This window comes from Myotis daubentonii, chromosome 4, assembly GCF_963259705.1.
Source record: "Myotis daubentonii chromosome 4, mMyoDau2.1, whole genome shotgun sequence".
Lineage (NCBI taxonomy): Eukaryota > Metazoa > Chordata > Mammalia > Chiroptera > Vespertilionidae > Myotis > Myotis daubentonii.
This window is the reverse complement of record NC_081843.1, coordinates 22,615,321-22,636,287: the sequence shown is the minus strand read 5'-3', so window position 1 is coordinate 22,636,287 and position 20,967 is coordinate 22,615,321. Positions and strand designations below refer to the sequence as shown.

The 20,967-nt window shown below is 48.0% G+C and overlaps 2 protein-coding genes across 12 annotated transcripts in view; one reads left to right on the top strand and one right to left on the bottom strand.

Moving 5' to 3' along the window:
- The window catches only part of TXNDC11 (thioredoxin domain containing 11), a 74,565-nt gene extending 61,612 nt beyond the window's left edge, over positions 1–12,953 (top strand). For 10 of the 11 annotated variants that reach the window (XM_059693175.1, XM_059693173.1, XM_059693177.1 and 7 more), the window contains 4 exons: positions 582–724; positions 1,492–1,601; positions 5,882–5,962; positions 10,246–12,953. In XM_059693175.1, coding sequence (XP_059549158.1) covers positions 582–724; positions 1,492–1,601; positions 5,882–5,962; positions 10,246–10,888 — 977 coding nt within the window. In that variant the 3' untranslated portion in view covers positions 10,889–12,953. Of the gene's footprint in view, positions 1–581; positions 725–1,491; positions 1,602–5,881; positions 5,963–8,764; positions 8,853–10,245 lie in introns of all 11 variants that reach the window. The other variant, XM_059693176.1, reaches the window with a different exon arrangement.
- Positions 10,927–20,682, bottom strand: SNN (stannin). The gene is made up of 2 exons (XM_059693184.1): positions 20,559–20,682; positions 10,927–14,205 (listed from the first exon to the last, which is right to left on the bottom strand). The coding sequence occupies exon 2, from the start codon at positions 14,115–14,117 to the stop codon at positions 13,854–13,856; it is 264 nt and encodes an 87-aa protein (XP_059549167.1). The 5' UTR covers positions 14,118–14,205; positions 20,559–20,682; the 3' UTR covers positions 10,927–13,853.
- Positions 20,683–20,967: the final 285 nt, after the last annotated feature.

The window sequence follows — 20,967 nt, the reverse complement described above, 5'->3', positions numbered from 1 at the left end:
CCTTTTCGGGGAGGGTAAAACTGTTGGTTCAAGTTAGGTTTTTGGATTATTTATGTGTGTTTTTTAACGTGCTTTTCTGCTAAGTATATTTGGGTTTATTTTTCTTAACCTTTTAAGAAAGAAACTTGAAGAACTTCAATAAATGAAACAAAAAACATAGCTCCTTGTCCTCAAATTAATGAGTGTTAAACAACTAATACATTGCAGTAGACTGGTGCAATTATTGCATGTGTAGTTATACTTAAAGGTCTTAGTATTGTAGATTGAAATCTCTTAAAAGATGTGGCATGTTGATGATTTATGCAATCTCAGGTGTCTTGTTAGGGAAAAAACCAGGATATTAGAGCATCTAACAATGCATGGTGTTTTGTTATTTAAATTACTGTCTGCTGAGTTAATATCACCAAAATTAAACCTGGTGCCACTCTGGGCAGCTATGTTCAGGGTTTTGCATGTAGCTGAAGTGTTAAAAATGTGAGCCTGTGAAGTCATCCCAATTTTTAAAATGTAGAGTTTAAAGTAGGCCAAATACTCTCCTTGTACTTAGAGAAAAGTTGATCTCATTTTCTCTTTATTTTTAGAGTCTTTTATTCAAAACTTCAGTGTTCTCTACAGTCCCTTGAAAAGACATCTTATTGGAAGTGACTCTGCCCAGTTCCCTTCTCAGCATTTAATCACTGAAGTGACAACTGATACCTTCTGGGAAATAGTCCTTCAAAAGCAGGTACGGGTCTGGTTAGTGTGGCTCAGTGGTTGAGCATCGACATATGAACCAGGGGGTCACAGTTCGATCCCCAGACAGGGCACATGCCCAGGTTGTGGGCTCGATCCCCAGTGGGAGGCATGCAGAAGGCAGCCTATCAATGATTGTCTCTCAGCATTGATGTTTCTATCTCCTCCCTTCCTCTCTGAAATCAGTAAAAAATGTATTAAAAAAAAAAAGCAGGTACGGAAGCATGAGAGAGGCAGAAATCAAGCCATCTATCTTATTAAAATTATTTCTAGTCCTGGCCAGTTGTTCAATGGTTAGAGCATCGACCCAAAGGTTCTTGGGATCGATTCCTAGTCAAGGGCATGTACCTTGGTTGCAGGTTCAATCCCCAGCCCCTGTCAGGGTGTGAACAGGAGCCAAATAGTAGATGTGTCTTTCTCATGTCGGTGTTTTTCTCTCTCTCCCCCCCACACCCCCACTGTCTCTAAAAATCAATGGAAAAAATATCCTCTCTCCTTGAGTAAGGATTTAAAAAAAAATTATTTCTAAAGCTGGAGTGAGTGGTTGGTTTTGATGTACAGAAGATTAACAGGACAAACGTATGAATTACGTGTGGTTTTCTAGTTGCAAAAGTTCTTACGAAAGCACATAATCAGAAAAATCTGAGGATTAATTTTTTCACTGTAATATATACACAAGCAGCATTTATTGAATGCCTGCAGGGTTCTAAGAATGAGGGCCTGAGGATCGCAGTCACAGCCATCTCCCCTTTCCCACAGGATGTTTTGCTGCTTTATTATGCACAGTGGTGTGGCTTCTGTCCTTCCCTCAATCATGTCTTCATCCAGCTAGCTCGCCTCCTGCCAACGGATACATTCACTGTGGCAAGGTAAGGAAGCCTGTTCTGCAGCACCTTTGGCTATGTTCATCTTCACTCTTCCTTACAGCTTAGCCATATGGTTTGCAAGGGTCTGCCCATTTTTCACTAACTTTGGGAAAGACTTGGTTGAATTTAATTATCAGCTTAAAGGCATGAGCAAAGCCTCATTGAAACCAAAGATTTCCAGAAGAATTCTGAGTGAGTGTTTTTTCTATGATGTTGAGTATATTTAGCCCTGATTGAATTCATAAGAGGGTGAATGAGTGTAATTCTGTGGGAGCAGTGCTGACCTGGTTGTTAGGACAGCCCCCTGGAGAGGCCAGCTTCCTGGAATACCACAGGAAGGGTGCCCTGGAGTTGCATAGCACTAGGGCCTCGGCCCACTGAAAGGAGGCCAGTCCCTGGTTTGCTGCCAGCCAGCCCTGGGACCTGGAGTAAATCTCTCCACCAGGCCTTGTTTTTTTCCTCATTTGTAAAATTGAAAGGAAAGATTGGTCGATATCCACATGTTCTAGTTTTGTGATTCTGTGGAAACTGTATGTGATCTCCTCAGCAAACAAAAAATTTAAAATTGTGTTTTGTAAAAACAGGGCTCAAATAAAGAGGTTTTGGATAAGGAAAAAGCAGTTTTTGGGGAAAATTATTTAGATATAAGGTATATCTTCTCTCCCTCTCCTCCAGATAGATTACAATTAAATATGAAATATCAAATCACAGAAATAAAATAGAAGATAGACTATTGGATTGGCTAGCTCCTTTGAGAAATGAAAACTTCCAAAGTGAAGCAGTTTAAAAAATAATGAAAGAAAATGAACAAATTCCACTAGAAAAATTGAGCAGTGAAAATAAATCAGCAAAACAGACTAAAAAAAAAAAGTAATAGTTGTATTTTATGTCATATATATTTTACCTATTATATATTCTGTAAGTGATGATGAGAGCCAAATTTGAGGAGTTACATTACTGAGATATATATATAGATATAGATATATAGATATATAGATATACACACACACACACACACGCTCGGGGCCCGGTGCATGAAATTCGTGCGGGGTGTGGGGGGACGAAGGGAGGGGAGTCCCTTCACCCCAGTGTGCACCCTCTGTCATGTTCTGGGACCCTGGCTGCTCTGGGCTTAGGGGCGGGCCTACAGGCTCGGGGTGGCCTGGCTTTTGAGGATACCTATCCTGGGGACACAGGCCTTTTGGCACTGGCGTGCACGCACTCCAGTGGGGTGGGAGCTTCCCCTGCGTCTCCAGGCCCTGCCCCCAACTTCTGCGCTCACCACCCTAACCCTGGCTTCCCAGCACCTACACATGTGCGCCAGCCAGGCAGAAGCTTCCCTGGCGTCCTCGTGCGTCACCCCGCCCCTACCCCCCCCCCCCCGGCTCCCCGGCGCCTGTGCTTTCTGCCCCAGCCCCGGCTCCCCGATGTCCATGCGCGCCACCCTGCCCCCAGCTCCCCGGTGCTAGTGCCTGTGCAAGTGGCCACGGGCCCAGAACTTCCCCCACATCTGTCCTGCCCCGGCTGCCTGGTGCCTGTGTATGCAAATTAACCCGCCATCTTTGTCAGATTGATTTGCATACTCTGCTTGGCTGGTGAGCATAGCAGAGGGACGGTTAATTTACATGCTTCTCTTTTATTATATAAGATATATATATATATATGTATGTATTATGACTTAATCCCAGAACATTCAGTGAAACAGGAATGAGTATCACTCTCTTTTTACTGAGGAGGAAACTGAGGCACAGAAAGATTAGGTAACTTGCCCAGAGTCACACAACCTGTGAGGGACCAGGATTCAGAAGCAACTGTTTGTGCTCCAGACCCTGAAAAATTAAAATGGTTTAAGAAACTGCTAAGAGGAAACGGGTTCATACAATGGAGTACAACTTTAAAATGGAAGGGAATTCTGACACACACTACAACATGAATGAATCTTGAAGACATAATGTTAGGTGAAATAAGACACAAAAGGACAAATACTGTATGGTTCTTGAGGCACCAAGATTAGTCTGATTCATAAAGACAGAAAGTAGGATGGTGGTTGTCAGGGTTTGCAGGGAGGGTAGAATGGGAAGTTGTTTAATGGGTACAGAGTTTTGTTTTGTAAGATGATGGTTACACAGCATTATGGATGTACTTAATACCACTGAAGTGTACGTTTAGAAATGGTTAAGATAATAAGTTTTGTGTTGCATATTATTTATCACAATAAAAGACAATGGTGAGGGGGTGTGGAGAAACAGCTAAGAAGGATTCCAGTGTGAAGAAAGGACACAAGCCCTGGCTGGTGTTACATCAGCCCATGCACCAAAGGGTCATGGGTTAAATTCCCAGTCAAGGGCACATACCTGGGTTGCAGGTTCGAACCCCAGCCCCAGTCAAGGTGCGTGCAGGAGGCAACTGAACAATATGTGTGTGTGTCTCTCTCTCTTCCCCTTTCCTCCTCCCTCCCACTCTCTCTAAAAGTCAATGGAAAAAATATCCTTGGGTGAGGATTAACAAGAAAAGAAAAGAAGAGAAAAGAAAAGGCATGAACAGATTTTTCATGTAAGAGGAGAGAGTAAATAAACAAGTGGGGAAATAATAATAAATGTAAATTAAAGCAATAAGTTTCATTTATGCATATTAAATTAACATGTTTTTAAGTGACAGAATCTTGCTTTGATAAAATAAAGTGAAATTAGCATAGTTAGATGTAGCTAACAGAATAAATAAATTGATGTAACTTTTTGGAAAGCATTTTAGCAACACTGTAAGAAATCAAAGAGTAGTTGTGCATTGTTGACCTAGTTAATTTCACTTTGGGGAATTAAGGAAATAGAACTTCCATAGATGCATGAGCTAGGCATGGTAACATTACTTATTAGTATACAGCAGTAGATTAATGGTTGGGCATTTGATGGAATTCTGACCCACTCAGAACAATGCTTTGCATACAATTAATTGAAAAGAATTGAGGATAAAATATATGATTACTGCTCTTAACAATATGTAGGCATCTATATCAAGCCTAAATGAGAATCCCAAAAAGAAGGTCCTGATTAGTCCGATGGAATTCTGAGTGGATGCTTACAAATGATTTTCTTTTAATTTTACAGTTTGGTCTTTCTTTGAAGCCAAAATCAGGAGGAAAAAACCATTTGATTATAGAATAAAGTATTCATCACCATTTGTTTAAAAAATGGAACTCAAATGTTTTAGGTAGGCAGGAATGCTGTTTTAATAGTAAAGCTGTTTAAACATTATAATTTGGTTATGTCATTTTTTAATGTGAATTTTATCCTTTTGGACAAATGGCACTAATCCCATCCCACCAATACTTTTTGAAAATTTCTGTCAAGTTAATGAGTCAAAACATTTCCATCTTTTGTATGCACTATTTGCAAGAATAGGGTTGAGCGATCGGTTCCCGCTAGAACAGTGGTTCTCAACCTTCCTAATACCGTGACCCTTTAATACAGTTCCTCATGTTGTGGTGCCCCCAACCATAAAATTATTTTCATTGCTACTTCATAACTGTAATTTTGTTACTGTTATGAACCATAATGTAAATATCTGATATGCTATATGTGTTTTCCGATGGTCGCGACCCACAGGTTGAGAACTGCTGCTCTAGAATGTTCTTTTCGTGCTGAGCCCTAGTATGTCCCACGTATAGCTAGCTGCAGGAGGGGCTACCACCTAGTTCAATAGTAATTAAACACAGGTAGGTGGGGTAATTTAGCACAGATGTCATTTTCTGTATTAGAAAATTAATTTTAAATCTGCTAAGAAAATGCACCGTTTGGTTCCTCTGTCCAGATTTACAAAATATAAAATATAGCATTTCTTTTCAAATTTACTTTTTTTTTTTTTTTTTGGTGCCCTCTCTGAGGCTTTTTTCTAGTTTTCTTGCATCTTCAGAGAGGCTTGATGTATTTTGTACAATGATTTCCTTTGTTTTTCCAGAGCTAATTTAGGAATTAAAGTATTTGCCCAGATCTTGTCAGGTAGGTGGGACTACTCCAGGGTTGTCAGTGAGGCATTTTTTGGGAAGTTCATTTTTACTTTCACAACTTCACATTTCCACTCAGTAAGTAAAGTGGGAAGATTCATGTTCTGGAAGTATCAGTGCATCTGGCATGAACTGTGCCCAACTTAAAACCTAATGGTACACTCACTGAGAAGGGGCTGGTCGAAGAAAATGCTCTCGGATCTTCAGTTATTTGACAAGGTTCTTTCATGTCAGAGTAATTTTTCCCAGGTCTTTTACTTTTTCTTTTCTTTCCCTTTTCTAGGATTGATGTATCTCAGAATGATCTTCCTTGGGAATTTATGGTTGACCGACTTCCTACTGTCTTATTTTTTCCCTGTAACAGGTAATGCAGAATTTTTTCAATATTTGGGCAGATGGGATTCTCTTGCTGAAAATAAATTGGGTTTAAGATACTTAATGGAAGTGATATGTAAATCATTAGTTATTACTAAATTGCTTTGAATAAAATGTATTGAGCAAAAAATGCTATTAGGGAAAAAGGTAAAACAGCTTTGGGGTCACATTATGGTGGTGGTGATGGTGTGTGTTTTTTTAAGAAGATTGCCCCTCCCTGAGTGTGTGTTTTACACCAGCAAAGATGTCACCATCAAAACTCATTTGCTTTCTTGGCCTTATGAGCATACAATGGATGCCAAGATTGACAGCAGAGAGCCCCACATTCCTCTGGGGCAAAACAACAGGCACCTATTGAGCCTTACAAGGTGTGTTGGGCCCGCCTGTCCTAGATTTCATGCGTATCATTTCTTCTCATTGAGTCCTGGCCATGACTACCTTGTTCCTCCAATGCAAAGAGGAAATAGCAGTCAAGGAGCCTTTTCTCCAAGTGTGCAGACTTCTGTGAACATCTACCACAGGGCTGTCACCTGGATCTGCTCATATTTGTCTGAGTGCTACTCCAAGTTCAGTGATTACTGCTGCTATTCTGAAAGCCCGGCAAGTAGAGGTGAAGGTTAGCAAAAGGGATACGACTTAGCATATGTGGATGTGGATGTTTTGGTAGGAAGGGAAATTAACTCTTGGCCTTTCAAAGCCAATAAACCAGATGTTCTCTCCCTTTTTACAGATTTCCCTTTTGTTATTAAAAGAATGGGTCCTTGGGGACCCAGTCACATGGCTTTACTGGGGAAAAGCATTTGCTGAGTTATTTCAGTGAGGTCCCTAACTCATATATGACATTTATTGTTTTAATTTCCTGCGCTCACTTTTACCATTTATTGTAGCCACTGCCTTGCTTTTTGTGTTTTTTCCAGGAGAGTGCTTCCTTCATACATACTGAATCATTTCCTTGTTTTTTCCTCTTTATCTCAAAGAATTTTTTCTGAAATACTTCCTGTGGTAGTAGAGTCTTGTCAAATCACACACTAAAAACAGAGCATGACTCACCCTATTATACTACTGACGTGTTGTGATGACCCTTTTCTTTCTAAGGAGCTTTAAAGAGCCACACAGCCACAGAATCATGGACAGTAACACTAACAATTCCTTCTATGGGTCAGAGGCTGGGCATGAAATTTAATGAAACATAATTTTAGAATTCCAAACACAGTTTACAAAAGTATTAAAGCCATAACATCCAGCTCTGGCCTTTGCATAAAGAAGTTCTCAGCAACTAGAATCCATGAATATATAGTAGGAGACAGGGAAAGCACCCAGAGACTTGGTGGCAGGAAGTTGTGTGTTTGGGGGCCTGAGTCTGGCTTGAGTAGCTTTCATTCTAAAGTTGTCTGATGTAGTCAGCATGGAGGTGAGATTGTTTTCCACACCCTCGTTGGGGTCACTGCAGCCCCTTAGTATATTCCTTGAATTGAAAAATCAAGAAGGTAAATATTAAACATGAAAAGACTGTCCAGTTCTGTTTTAATGGTAAGAGCTTCCTTGATAAACTAAAGCATTACTGCTTTGGAATGGAATTGTACTTATTTCCTCAAAATAAATTATAATCAGAAGTAAGTGCCTCATTACCTCGTTCAAAGTGAGTGTTCAGTTTACTCAGGAAGTAAATGGGCAAAGGATATGAGCTGACAGCTCACAAAAGAGGAAATAAAAAAGACTGTTTGATAACATGTAACAAGACCTTTTTCAAAGTATACATACTTATGTTATTTTTAGTGAAAAGAATATGAAATGTGTTTTGATAAAATACAAAGTTGCACTGGCTAAAATGTATACATAAGGGAAGAAAAGATGTCAAGATGTTGACAATGATTGTTTTGGAGGAGTGAGGGTTACGGGTGATCTGGTGGTGTCTCTTGTGTGCTTTTTGCATCCTTTGCAAATTGTCTACAGTGAGCACATCTTATTTTATAATCATTAAAGGAAAACTATATGAAAGAGCTTGTCCTCTGACACAGTGTGCCACCCGGGCCCCTCCTGCTCCTGGCTGGGCCAGCCTTCCTGTTCAGGGGCATCTTAGAACTACCTTCCTTCCACCACTCTGTGTGACATTTCATAATATAGGTCAGTGATGGGGAACCTTTTGAGCTCGGCGTGTCAGCATTTTGAAAAACCCTAACTTAATTCTGGTGCCGTGTCACATATAGAAATTTTTTGATATTTGCAACCATAGTAAAACAAAGATTTATATTTTTGATATTTATTTTATATATTTAAATGCCATTTAACAAAGAAACATCAACCAAAAAAATGAGTTCGCGTGTCACCTCTGACACGCATGTCATAGGTTCGCCATCACTGATATAGGTGCTATGGCCCAGCCCTGGGCTAGGATATCAGAAGTGTGGCAGGGTTCACCCTAGTGTATCCCCTGGGGAAGGACCTCACTTCTTCAGAGGAGCAGGCCCACCCTCCCTCAGTATGATAGCCCCTTCTTGGGAGTAGAGCCTTAGACCCCATTTGTTATTTTTTTTATCTGGCCTTTTACGTGCCAGAGGTGCATAATAAACATGCTCCTAGTGAACTTAGAGGAGAGTCAGGTAAATAGTGAGACCTTTACCACCACACTTTCAAAGTGATTATTTTTGGGGGAGCAGTTTGTTGACATTCTGTCCTTGCTACTTATAAAAAGGCTGGAAGCATTTTAGCATATCCATCAGGTAGATTCATGAAGATTGCGCCAGGAACTCTAAAATGACATGCCCGTTTTCTGTCCTGTAACTGTCTCCAGGTACATAAACTGGTCTCTCAGCAGCTCTCTGCCCAGGTTTGTGCTGCAGATCAGCCTCTGCTTGTTGTTCCTCACCTGCAGAGGCCAGGTGAGAATGGCTGGGAGGCCCCACTTAAAGACAGCTTGCATGTTTAGAAAACTATGCTTTAAGGAGGGCGTGGTTATATACTTATCCCCAAAATGTTTGAAATTAATCCATTTACCTGAAAGTTCCCATTAAGATTGTATAAAAATAGGGCATATCTGATTTTAATTTCCCTGTGATTTTTATTTCCTAGGGCAAGTACTTACCCATTAAGAGAACACCTTTTATCTTTTCTTAGGTATTTGGCCACTGGCTCTGTGTTTGGAGAGGGTGTGCAAGTTTTTAATGAATGGTTTCAGGTTTTTCTAAGGAACATTTTTTTTAAGCTGACACTCATTGAGCATTTGGGTAACTAGTGTAATCCTTACAGCAATCCTGTGAGGGAGATGGTACTCTTGTTAACCTTTTACAGATGAGGCAATGGAGGGACACAGAGAAGCCACTTGTCTGGGAGCCCCTGACAGTGAGCATTAGCCCTGTGAGTTGGCCCGACAGGCAGCTTCTGGAGGCCTTGCTCTTAACCTCCATTTCTTTAATACTCAAAGGTGACGATAACCGTTGTTTGTCCAGCTCATACATAAAACTAGTGGTTTTGATGTATTGTGGCCAGGTTCTGTATACACAGGGAAATATATCTGTGGTAGAAACTTGTTCATCAGACAATTAAATGACAAGTTCTAAAGAAGAATTTTCTACAAATGGACTTGCAGTTAAGCTTTGGACAAACCCCCTTCATATGTCACCCTCCCTCCTTATCCTGTGCTCTCAGGACCAGGCAGCTTCAGTTCCTCTATTTGTCAAGGGTCAGGGCTCCAGTAACATCTTCCCCCATCATGGCTATCAAAATGTCTCCAGATGTTGTCAAATGTCCTTTGGGGGGTACAGTCACCTCCAGTTAAGAACTCCTGCCTTGGATAATATGGAATAAATGCTTGCTGAAGAAACTGAGCTGAGTGTGTCAGGTTTTTCCTATTTTACCAAGCACTGTTGATGGCCACAGGAGTGATGGGGGACAGCTCTGCCCCAGGACATGTCCCTGGGCCTCTCGGAACATACAGAGGCCACTCTGCCCCTCGGTTCCCAGGGCCCTGATCACTGGCTTTAGGCTTAGGTCTGGGAGCTCTTGTCTTCTTGGAAGGCTGTGAATAGAAACAGCTCTTTCTCCTCAGGAATAGACATGTTTGAGAAAAGCCACCTTAATTACAGAATGAGCATGTGGCACATCCTCAGCTTTGTATAAAATTTTTTCCCCAGACAACATTTTCCTTGCTGATTTAAGTCCAATCCTCGGAATGTCTTTTGTAGGAAATAAATGGCCTGATCTTCAGTAGCAGTCTGGTTTTGGACTAAACATGTTGGTGTGACTCTCATCTTTGACTCTTCCCTTTCCCTTCAGAAAGGACCTAAGTGTGAAATACCCCGAAGATCTTCCCATCACCCTTCCAAACCTGCTGAGGTTCATTTTGCATCACTCAGACCCTGCTTCTGTCCCCCAGAACTTGGCTAACCCTTCTACCAAAGAGTGTCTTCAGAGCGAGGCAGTCTTACAGCAGGGGCACATCTCCCATTTGGAGAGAGAGATCCAGAAGCTGAGGGCTGAAATCAGCACCCTTCAGCGAGCGCAAATGCAGGTGGAGGCTCAGCTTTCCAGCGCACGCAGGGATGAGCACCAGCTGCTGCAGCAACAGCAGACCTTGAAGAAGCAGCACAGCTTGCTCCAGCTGCACAGTGAGCAGCTGCAGGCCCTGTATGAGCAGAAAACCAGGGAGCTGGAGGAGGTGGCCCGAAAGCTCCAGGAGCTGGCCGACGCCTCAGAAAACCTGCTCACGGAGAACACATGGCTCAAGATCCTGGTGGCGACCATGGAGCGGAAACTGGAGAGCAAGGACGGAGCTGAAAATCTCTCTCCCCCGGAGGAGGGGCACGCTGACTACCCTGAGCCCTCAGGGTCCCCCCGGTTACCTGGCAGTACCCCTCCACCTGCCAATATCAGCTCCTCGCTGGCGGCTGAAAGGAGCAATGAGAATAGGACAGACTAACTTTTTAAACGACATGAAGAAATCAGAGGTGAAATCTGTACATTGGGAATATATTTATGCAAATTTTATTGAAATTTATTGTAAATAAAGATTTTCTCAGTGGTCTAGAAAATCAATGTGAATGTCATTCAGCTTTTATTGAACAGGGATGGCATCCCTTCCACTTATTGCACAAACTTGGTAACTGAGACAAAAACAGTAGCACAGTCCATTTGAAGATTTGTCTGAAAAATTAGTCCATATTTTAGTGGCTGCGTCAGAGTTCCCTCCCCATTCTCCTATTGTTGCTTCTGTGATGACATACAGAATGAGATGTTAATTTCTTGACTGACTAGTCAGAAAACTTGAACACAACAGTGGTCAATTCAGAATGAACTTAATGAGAGTCATAACTTACTAAGCCAGTTGAGTGTGTGGCTCTGGTCTCTGTACTAAAAAAGTAGCTATTGACAAATAAGAACAGTGAGAGCTATTGTGTGGTTGTTCACCAGTTCTACAGGCACTTTCACTTTCCTCCCAGAGACCCCCACGAGTGCCCCACCATGCTGATGGGATGGGCCTGATTCAAGCTGCAAAGATGTCATCCCTGGCAACCAAGGAGTGGAATAAAGAACTTCCAGACGTGAAACTAAGGAGAAAGCGACATTTCAACATTTCAGAACTCAAACTTCACTGGCACGGTAAAAACCTCAGGGCAAGTCTGACAGTCAAGTGATGGTCATTTTCAGAGACTGAAAATGCAAGTCCCAGGTGCCTCCCGGGTTACTAGGGTGAAAGACAGCCTAGGTGTAAGCTGCTGGCTGCAGAAAGTTAGAGGTAGAAAGCTTGGAGGTTCTGGAATGCGAGGGGAATGGATCAAATGCCCCTACACCTTCCATTTTTCTTGAGCATCCTTCATTAGAAAGTAAATCTCCCTGATTTCTAAGTCGGCACCTTTGGAACTTGTCTCCACTCCCAGCCCAAAGGGCCTCTGCTGATCTCCAGCTTAACTCTCATGGTTGGCCATCCTCAGTTAAGGGCCAGGGACATTTCTTCTTGCCTTTAGCTCAAATTGCCTAACTGCCCTTACCCCTCCCTCTAAGCTATTAATGTTTGGTCCCCAATTTAGACATATGCTGCTAAAGTAAATGCTCCCTAAGCTCCCTCCTTGGGGTTCTAGAAAGTAGATTAGTTCAACATGCTTTCTAGAGGAGACTTGAATGAAGCCATAAGTAAGCTGCCTTCAGCCTGACCAGGAAGCCAGGGCTCTGATGGTGGTGGGAGCTGACGAGCGAGGCTGAGGGCCTCCTGGGAGCTCCATGCCCATGCTGCTGGCAGGCTACTCAAGTGCTAAAGGCCAGTGCACCAAGGTTAAAACAAGGCTGGCCTCCAGTTTATTACCCAGGATGCCGATACAAATCCTAGTTAATTGTGACCGTTAATGTGTTTACAGTGGTGGAATTAAAAATCCAAGTGATTTCATACAAGGGACACCTTGGAGATGCAGGCTGTGGAGGCACTGGCCCGATCCAAGAGCCACTAACTCATCTTTTTGAAAACTAAGTACAGAAACTGAAACTCACTCTCCCCTGCCCCCCGTCCCCCCAGGTGCTAACTAAGCACAGGCAGTCAGGGCACATCTGGGGGCTCCTGTGTACATATGCACATAAGAAATGCCCTTCCACTGCACTTGGTGCTCTCTTAGTGGAGTCAGGGGACTCTCCTTCTAGGTCAGGGGTGGGGAACCCTTTTCTGCCAAGGGCCATTTGGATATTGACATCATCATTCACAGGTCATACACAATTATCTACTTAAAAATTAGCCTGCTACATTTGGTCAAACATTTAATTAACTCACACCTAATGCCTTGGCAGGGCCAGACCAAATGATTTCATGGGCCTTATATGGCCTGTGGGCTGGACGTTTCCTACCCCTGTTCTAGGTGATCTGCTGAGGAAAGTAAAATCCAGTATCCAGCAGGTGAGTGGTAATTTAAGAAAGGAAACTAATTTGTGAAAAGGGAAGGAGTGAGGAAACCCCAGTTCCCTCCTCTCCCCTCCAGTGCAGAAAATATTAAATACAACAACAAATAAGAACCTCAATTTTCTTTCCTGGGCCAATTGGGTTCCAGATAAAAGCCACTGCCTGCTCACTAAGCCTGTGCTAAGTAATGCCCGGTGGGGGTGGGAGTGGGGGTGGGCTTGGGGAGGGGACAGAGTGCTCAGCATGCTCAAGACCAGGGGGGCAAGAAACTGCTCTGCCACTGGGATGCCTGGCAGCCCTCAGGACGTGTGCCTGACTCGTCCTTCACTGGCTCCCAAGCAGCTGCAGTAGCTTCCTTGCAATATCAACAGCAACTGGTATTTAACGACCGAACCTACATAGAAAGACAGTGGTGTGGTTCTCCCATCTATTGCTAACCAAGCAGAAATCACCACAGCACCCCAGCCGGTCAGCTCTGAAACTTCAAACACGTCACATCCTCTACGAACACACACATATATTAGAGGCCCCTGCCAAGTGCAACTTGGGCCTTACATGTCCAAGACCCTCCCCCACAGCCTTGACTCAGCTTATTAGTACGGTCAATCCCATGTACACTATGCAGTATTTTTTAAAATCAGCAAAAGAGGTTTAAGCACGTGCTTCTGGGTCCTATTTACAGTTCACAGGTTTGTGAGTTCACGCGTTACAGTAGTAGCGCCATCAAAACAGGCTCAGCTAAACATTCAAGTAACAAAAGCAAGGTCAGGTCTGCCCACTGCCTGCAATGGGCAGCTCCACCAGGAGGCAGAGGGAATGCCCAGGGCCACCAAGTCCTGGCTTAGGACAGCTGGGACCCCAGGAGTCAGTGCATGCGATAATGAAGCCCGGCGAGGCCATGCCAGCGTCAACCCCTCCTCTCAAACGGCGGCACGTCTGTGGTTTTCCCCTCCCACGCCTCTTGGCTGGCTGCAAACAGGCCCAGGAGCCTTCGCATCCCGGCTCAGCCATGCACTTCTGGGCCATTGGGGGTCAGCTTGGCCTTCCTCTCCACACATGGTCCCTTGGCTGAGTACTGCACCAGCAGGAAGGGCTCCTTGGTGTCGCCATCCCCCACGATGCTCTCCTCGTCCTCTGACTGGCTGATGCGCTGCAGCCGCAGGTAGCACCAGCAGCCCAGGATCAAGGCCCCCAGGGCAGCGATGGCGATGAGGATGACAATGACTGTGACCACACCCGTGGTGGGGCTGTGGTCCATAATAGACATGGTCAGCGCTGGGGGAGGCTTCCTCCGCAGGAAGGTCTTGGGGGTAACCGGCTCAGTGAGGCTGGAACTCAGGCTGTACACGAGAGCCCTGAAAGAGAAAGCGACATGAGGCTCCACTGGGGACTCTGCAAGGTACCCACCTGGACAGCTCGCGAGCTCATGTTGGCTCTTCCACAGGATCTGTTTTAATCAGTTCTGAAGCCTGACCATCCTGTCCTCATCCTAGTGAAAACATGCTGGTTGGCTTTTGTTGTTTCTTTGACTGGTGTTACCAGCCTTCTCACTCACCCTGGCCCACTTCCATTCACTACCTTTGGAGCTTCTGCTACCAGACAGGCAGCCACCCTGGCCCAGCCACAGAGCCTGAGGTGGGGGAGAAGGGTATCTACAACCTGCAACCCCACAATAGCGTAGGCTCAAAAGAGGGTCTGTTTAAGGTGAATGTTCTCGAAGGCCAGCACCACTGGGTGTTCACAGCAATTCAGGGACGAAAGCCAGTGCTTCGTGATGGCCAAAGATGAGTGATTTGACAGCGGGGAAGTGGCATCAGCCCCTCATGAACAGGTGGTAGCTCAACTAAGTCTTCAGGAAAACCTGTGAGAGGAGGCAGGAGATGACAGCCTTTGCCCATATGGGAACAGCAGCCGCCTGGGAAGAGCCCCGATCCACCACACCAGCTGAGAGGGAAGCCAGGCAGCAAAGTCCTGGAAGATGGAGGCACTCAAGACAGACGGCCCTGCCCTCCTCAAGCTCAACTTCTGGTGTAGGAGCCAGACTACAGATAGATCAATATACCAACCACCTTTCACTACAAATGCAGGAATGCCATGCCAGCACAATAGGGGACCAGGTCTCACGATGCTAGACTTGGTGGGGCAGGACATACTTAGGGAGGCAATGCTGATGCTAAGATGTGCAAGAAAAGCCAGCCGTTGGGAACAGCATCTGCTAAGGCTCTGAAGGCAAGAGAGGGTCTGTAGACAAGTGCAAGGAGCTGAAGATGGAGCATCAGCTGATTTGGTGGGAGGGGATGTACATGTACTGGACCACCATTTCCTGGCCTCCTAACCTCAGACAACTCCATTTCACAGAGGCCCTGTTAATGGGGCTGGTGAGAGGCTAAGGAGAGTGCAGCTGCGGAAAGTGCAGAAGACTCACTATAGGTGAGGCCACTAGCAGCCTGTTGAGATTCAAGTGCTGAAGCTAGGAGGCTCCCCTGGGTCCCAAGTCCCTGCACTTTTTTTTCTCGCGTCTCACCATAAGCAGAGCAAATAACAGTAACTAACACCCAGGTGGTGTGGTTACGAGGATGTGGAAAAGCACCAAGTTGTCACTCAGTAAGAGTGACTTGTTTGAATTCGGTTTTTTGAGAAGACTGACACCAACGCAGGTAGACAGCATTGGAAGGGGAAGGTTTTCCCTCCCAACAAGATGGAATTTGCCATCCTTGAGCAATAACAGCCTTAATTAGAAATGATTTTTATCCTGAAGGTCAACACTCTGGCATCTGTTTGGGGACCAGGCCCTGGAAAACTGCAGACCCGAGTTCCACCTGCCACCATGCCCACATTTGCAGAAGGATCCTGGGCAGCTGGGAGCGATATCCCTGGAGTCTGCCTCCTTCTTACCACCTCCAGGGTTAAGCCACTGCCATCACTCTCAACAGGCTTACAGCTAACTGGTCTACCATGTGGGCCCACTGCAGCCAGTGCCCTTGTGACCCAGAGCAAAAGCCCACAAGTCCTTACAGTGACCTACAGAACCTTTCATGATGCATCTGCAAGCCCTGCTGCCCAGGCCAGTCCCTCTGCCCAAACACTCTGCTCCCCTTACCCTTGTTTAAGGGTTCTTTATGGGGCAACTGTGTCCCCCAGGGGACATTTGGCGATATCTGGAGACATTTCTGGTTGTCACAACTGGTGTGTGTGTGGGTGCTACTGCTACTGAGTGGGTAGAGAGCAGGGATGCTGCTCAAGACCCCACAGAGCATGGGACAGCTCCCCAACCCCAAAAAAGACCAACAGTGTGCAGGTGGAGACACCCTGACCTAGTTAACTCCAGCTCAGGCAGGGACTCTTGGTTTTGAGTCCTCCCTCCAGGGCACTAGCCTCAGCTTGCAACCCCGCTTTTGTAGCATAGTCATCTGATTAGCACCCACCTACCCATCAGACTGTGTGCTCCATGAATGGCCCTGCACACCTCTGTATCCCAAGTGTACAGGTCACCCTGGACTCTCCCCTGCCACCATCAGGGCTGCTGTATTCTCCCACAACCCTGCTTGCCCTGTCCTCTCAGCCCTCCAGATGGGACAGGTGGCTAACCCCCCACCCCACCCTGACCTCCATTTTCTCTTCCTGCTGGGGAGACCACCTGCCTGCCTTGTCCCTGCCCACCTCCCTCTCCCCACTGGACCTCTCCTGCCCAGTGTTTGCTGGGGTGCCTACACTCCCACAGTGCTCATGGACAGGAAGTCAGTTATCAATTCAGAAGGGGAAGTCTGTGTGTGTTTGGGGAGTGGGGGTGGTTTGGGAAATCAAACAATGGCAGCAGGACCTGGGGATGGGGGGAACCCAAGGGCCAATCCCACTGAAGCCAGAAGTCCCAAACTAATGAGGAAACCAAAGCAGAGGCAGCCCCCTGACTCAAAGGGACTTTCTGGAGATGTGGTAACCTCAAAAGACACTACCAAGTGCCTGCTGCCCCTGACCAGGCCAGGAGTGGGCACAGCCAGGTCTGGGCCCCTCACCCCCATGAGCACAGAGCCAGGTGACCAGGCCATAGTCACGCCTGGCCTGTGTCTCTGGCCCTCCCCTGAGTGTATTTGTTCCTTCATTTACTCAGCAAGTATTTCCTGAGAACTCACCTTTTAAAAAATCTGATCATCCCCTGTTCAGAACCTCCCCAGTATCAGCAAAGAATCTAAATTCCTTGCCTCCCGAAGCTTCTGCACACTCTCAACCCTCCCACCTCAAGGCCTCTGCATTTTCTGTTCCTTCTGCCTGGAATGTTCTTCCCTGATTGTTCCATGTCTGGCTCCTTCCTGTTTGGGGGGACTTTCTTAGAAGGTACCTCCTGGGGAATGCCCTCCCAGACCACCCTGGCTCGATACCCCTCCACCCCACACTTGCCACTACCTTGCACTACTTCATTTTATTTCCCAGCACTCTCTGCTACCTGACATCCTCTTGGGTCAGGGAACACGTTTCCCTAGCTACTGTCTCCTTCCTGCAGTGGACTGAGCCAGAAAGAGGAGGGCACTGACCATCTTGTCCACTGCGGGATCCCTAGCCCCACAACAGATGCTCAATAAATGTCTGCTGAGTGCTCCAAGCCCAGGGATATAGTGATGAGTCACAGGAGACCCTGTTGTCATGGGGATCCCGGTTGGCAGTTACCCATCCCTGAGCCAGCTCCCTCACTCCAAAGCCACTCCCAGGACCCTGGTCATGGGTCCCCCTGTCTGTCTGAACAGACTCAGGAAGCCAGCAGCCTGCAGGGGAGGACAGGCTGCAGCCTGAGTGTGGGGGTGGGAGCAACGTGTGCAGGTGGAGGCCGGGCAGGCCTGAGCCCATGGAAGGGCAGCTGTCATTGCAAGTACTGAGCAGTGGGGAGGGGAGGAGGCCTCCCAGAAGCATAGCCCAGAGGAGACATGAAGCATGAGGGAGGCTGGCTGGATTGCTTGAGTGTGACCCCCACCCTACTTGTGTTGTCTCTACTGGGGCTTTCCCTATCCCCCACCTCTGTGCCCCTCTGAGCCAAGGTGTCTTCTGCAAGTTAGCTGTCCCCTCACTCGAATCCAGGAAAGCCCCCAGATGAGATAGGGAGGGCCATGGCTTGGGCTGAGTAGACACCCAGGATGGCACCTTGGAAACCTGACCCCCTCAAGACAGTCACCAAGCGCTAAAGCCCAGCCTCTCCAATCTGCAGAGGCCACTCCTCTGAGCTCCCCACCCCATGCCCCCTCTGCCCACCAATGGGCTCAAAAGGATAGTCCTCTCCACAGCCAACACCTCTCACTGTCCTGCTGCCCCTAAGAGGCCCATTATTAGGTGGGGTTTCTTTCAGTTATCCCTGACACTTCATGGAACCCCCAAACTGAGCCTTAACCCCACTCCATGGGTCACTGCTCACACTCAAGGCCCATGTGGGGCCACAGCCAGCAAAAAGCAGATTTGAGACCCCTTGTTCACCCACCCCACTTCTTCCTTGACTTGCTATTTTGAGCTGTTTTGACCCAGCCAAGCAAGCTGCTCCTAATAACCTGTTTCTCAGTGTGCAAAATGGGAATGAGGCCCTGACCTCACCCATCAAATTGTGTGGAGGATGAGAAATGATAAGAAATGTGAAAACGGAAGGGCCACAGAGAGCACAGTGAGCCCTTAGGATCCATTTTCTCCAAAGACTTGTCTCCCAGAAGGGTACAGAGTCTGGCCCAAGCCCAATGCCACAAACAGTCCCTTCCTCAGGGACACTCTGCTGCTGCCTTCTCACTTAACTGAGCATATCACGAGTGTCACCCAGCCCAGCTGGACACTACCTCACCACCCCCGCCTTCTGGGGCTGCCCTGCTTAGAGGGGGCCAACCATCCTAACCCAGGGGCTTCCAGCACTGCCCCTAGGGGTTAAGCCACACCCTTCCCCTAACAAAGCCATCTGCTAGGTATGCCAACAAACCCAGCTCCACCTCTTCATGGGACCCCAGTTCACAAATCAGAAACATTTCCTGCCTGGTTTCTGATTAGGAACATAGAATAGTAGAGAGGATGAGACACTGCTGGGCATAGTGAGGGTGCAGGTGGAACATCTGCTCTGTGCCAGGCCCCAGCTGTCCTTGGGACCCAAGGACACATCACACAAGGGCCCTGTCCTCTAAATGCCAGGACCAAGAACAGTGGGGATCCTCATGGGAGACTAACAATTACAGGGCTGTGCCCAGTTCTGGCCAGTGTCATCTCATCCTCTACCCCCACCCTCCTGAAGAGGAAACTCGCACCAGAACCCCCTAGGTTCCCCTGAGCAGAAGAGGAAGCTGGCCTGGGGCAGAGCCTGGGGACTGTACCAAGGTCAGACGGGGTCTCCTGCAGACCCAGGTCTGAAGCTCATGCCCCCACCCTGTGAATCAGCCACTGGTAATTCTCACAGGCTGCCCCAGGGTCAGCCTACTTGGCTAAACAAGTTTGGTAATAACAGATGCCTGACAAAAGTTGGCGATGATTACTGTGTGCCAGACACCGGGCTAAACACTTGACAGAATCATCTCCTTTCAGCCTCAAAACAGCCCAGAGAAGAGTTATTACTATGCCCACTTCGCAGATAAAGAATCTGTGGCTCAGAGAAGTCAATTGCCCAAGGTCACACAGCTCGAAATTTGCTGCACAGGGATTCACATACAGCCAGCCTGAATCCAGAATCCCAGATTTCAACCTTGACTCTAAAGTGATATTCTATTTTATTTTATTATGATACTCTTGACCCACACCTCCCCAATCCCGTGCTTGAAGGGCCAGGGGACAGGTAAACCCCAGTCAGCCTCCCTTCTCCCCATCCCCAACCCAGCAGGAGCAGGCTGGGTGACGGGGGCTGAGACCTCGATGCGGGGTACACAGGGATGACAAGCGCCCCAGCAGCTCCCGCGTGCTAAGCGCCGGCGACGTGTAGGCGCGGTGCTAGGCGCGCTCCAGGCATCCTCTCATTTAACCCTCCCAGCCAAAGCCGTCGTCTCTCCCATTCTAACTAAGGAGCTATGCGAGGCTGGAGGAAGGGGCTTGGCCCAGGGGGCGACAGCTGGAGCGGGTAGGACAACTGGAGAGATAACTCCCTCGGCCACACTGGGGGGAGGGGGGGGAGGGGAAGCCAGGGGGATCTGGGACCACGAGACCCAGTCATGCCCACGCCGCGCAGTCACCACCGACGGAACCCGGCACCAAACACTGGGGACCGTCGTCAGTTTCTCCACCTGCCAAATGGGTGCCAGACCTCGCCAGGACCCCATCCCTGCCACCCGGAACCCTCCTGACCACCCTGGGGGCTGCCAGGATCCGCGCCTCCTCCGTTATTTAAAAAAAACCCGAAGTATAGGGAGAAGCCCGGCGGCCGGCCAGGGCTCTAAACTGCGGGCCGCAGTAGGGGGCATGCGCCGCGTAGGGGGGAACACCCGCTCCCCGCAAAGCGGCCGCCGCCCCCCCGCCGCCTCCTTTGTCCCGATCTCGCCGCAGCGCAGCGGACAAAGAACCCCCGCCCGCGGGCGCGGCTCCCCGGAACAGACCCTCCCCCGAACCCGCGTCCCCGCCCGGGCTGCCCCTCCCCCGCCGCAGGGACACCCCCTCCCTCCGGCCCACGGCCAAGCCGCCCAGCGCGCGCCCCAACCCCATCCAGGGTTGCCCCTTCCCCTCCTGTAAGTCCCCATACGGCCGATCTCCCAGCCCGTTCGGACCCGCTCACCATGGCGCCGCCTGCAGCCTGGCTCGATCGCCCCGCAGCAGCCCTGCGGGCCCGCCTCTACCCGCTTGCCAGCCCGGTCCGGCCGCTGCGCTCCGTCGGGACGCAGGAGCCCCAGCTCTGCGGCGGGCGGGGCATTTTAGGCACCGCCCTGGAAGGGGGCGGGGCCCTCGTGGCTAGGCCAATGGGAGCTCGCGCTGGGACGGCGGGGCGGGGTCACGTGCGCGCGGGGCCGGTCTGCTAAGGCGGGGCGGGAGCTGCGCGCAGCTGGCAGAAAGGGGGACGGGGAGGGGGGTGAGGGGGGGACACTTTTAGCCTCAGCGCGCGAGGATTGGGCACCCGGGGCTGCGGGTCCCGGGCCAGGAAACCTCCCTCTGACCTTAGAGGCTGCTCGTATTCACCCCAATCCCGT

Excerpts from the sequence above, each read along its gene's own strand:
- SNN (XM_059693184.1), bottom strand. The coding sequence starts at position 14,117 with ATGTCTATTATGGACCACAGCCCCACCACGGGTGTGGTCACAGTCATT.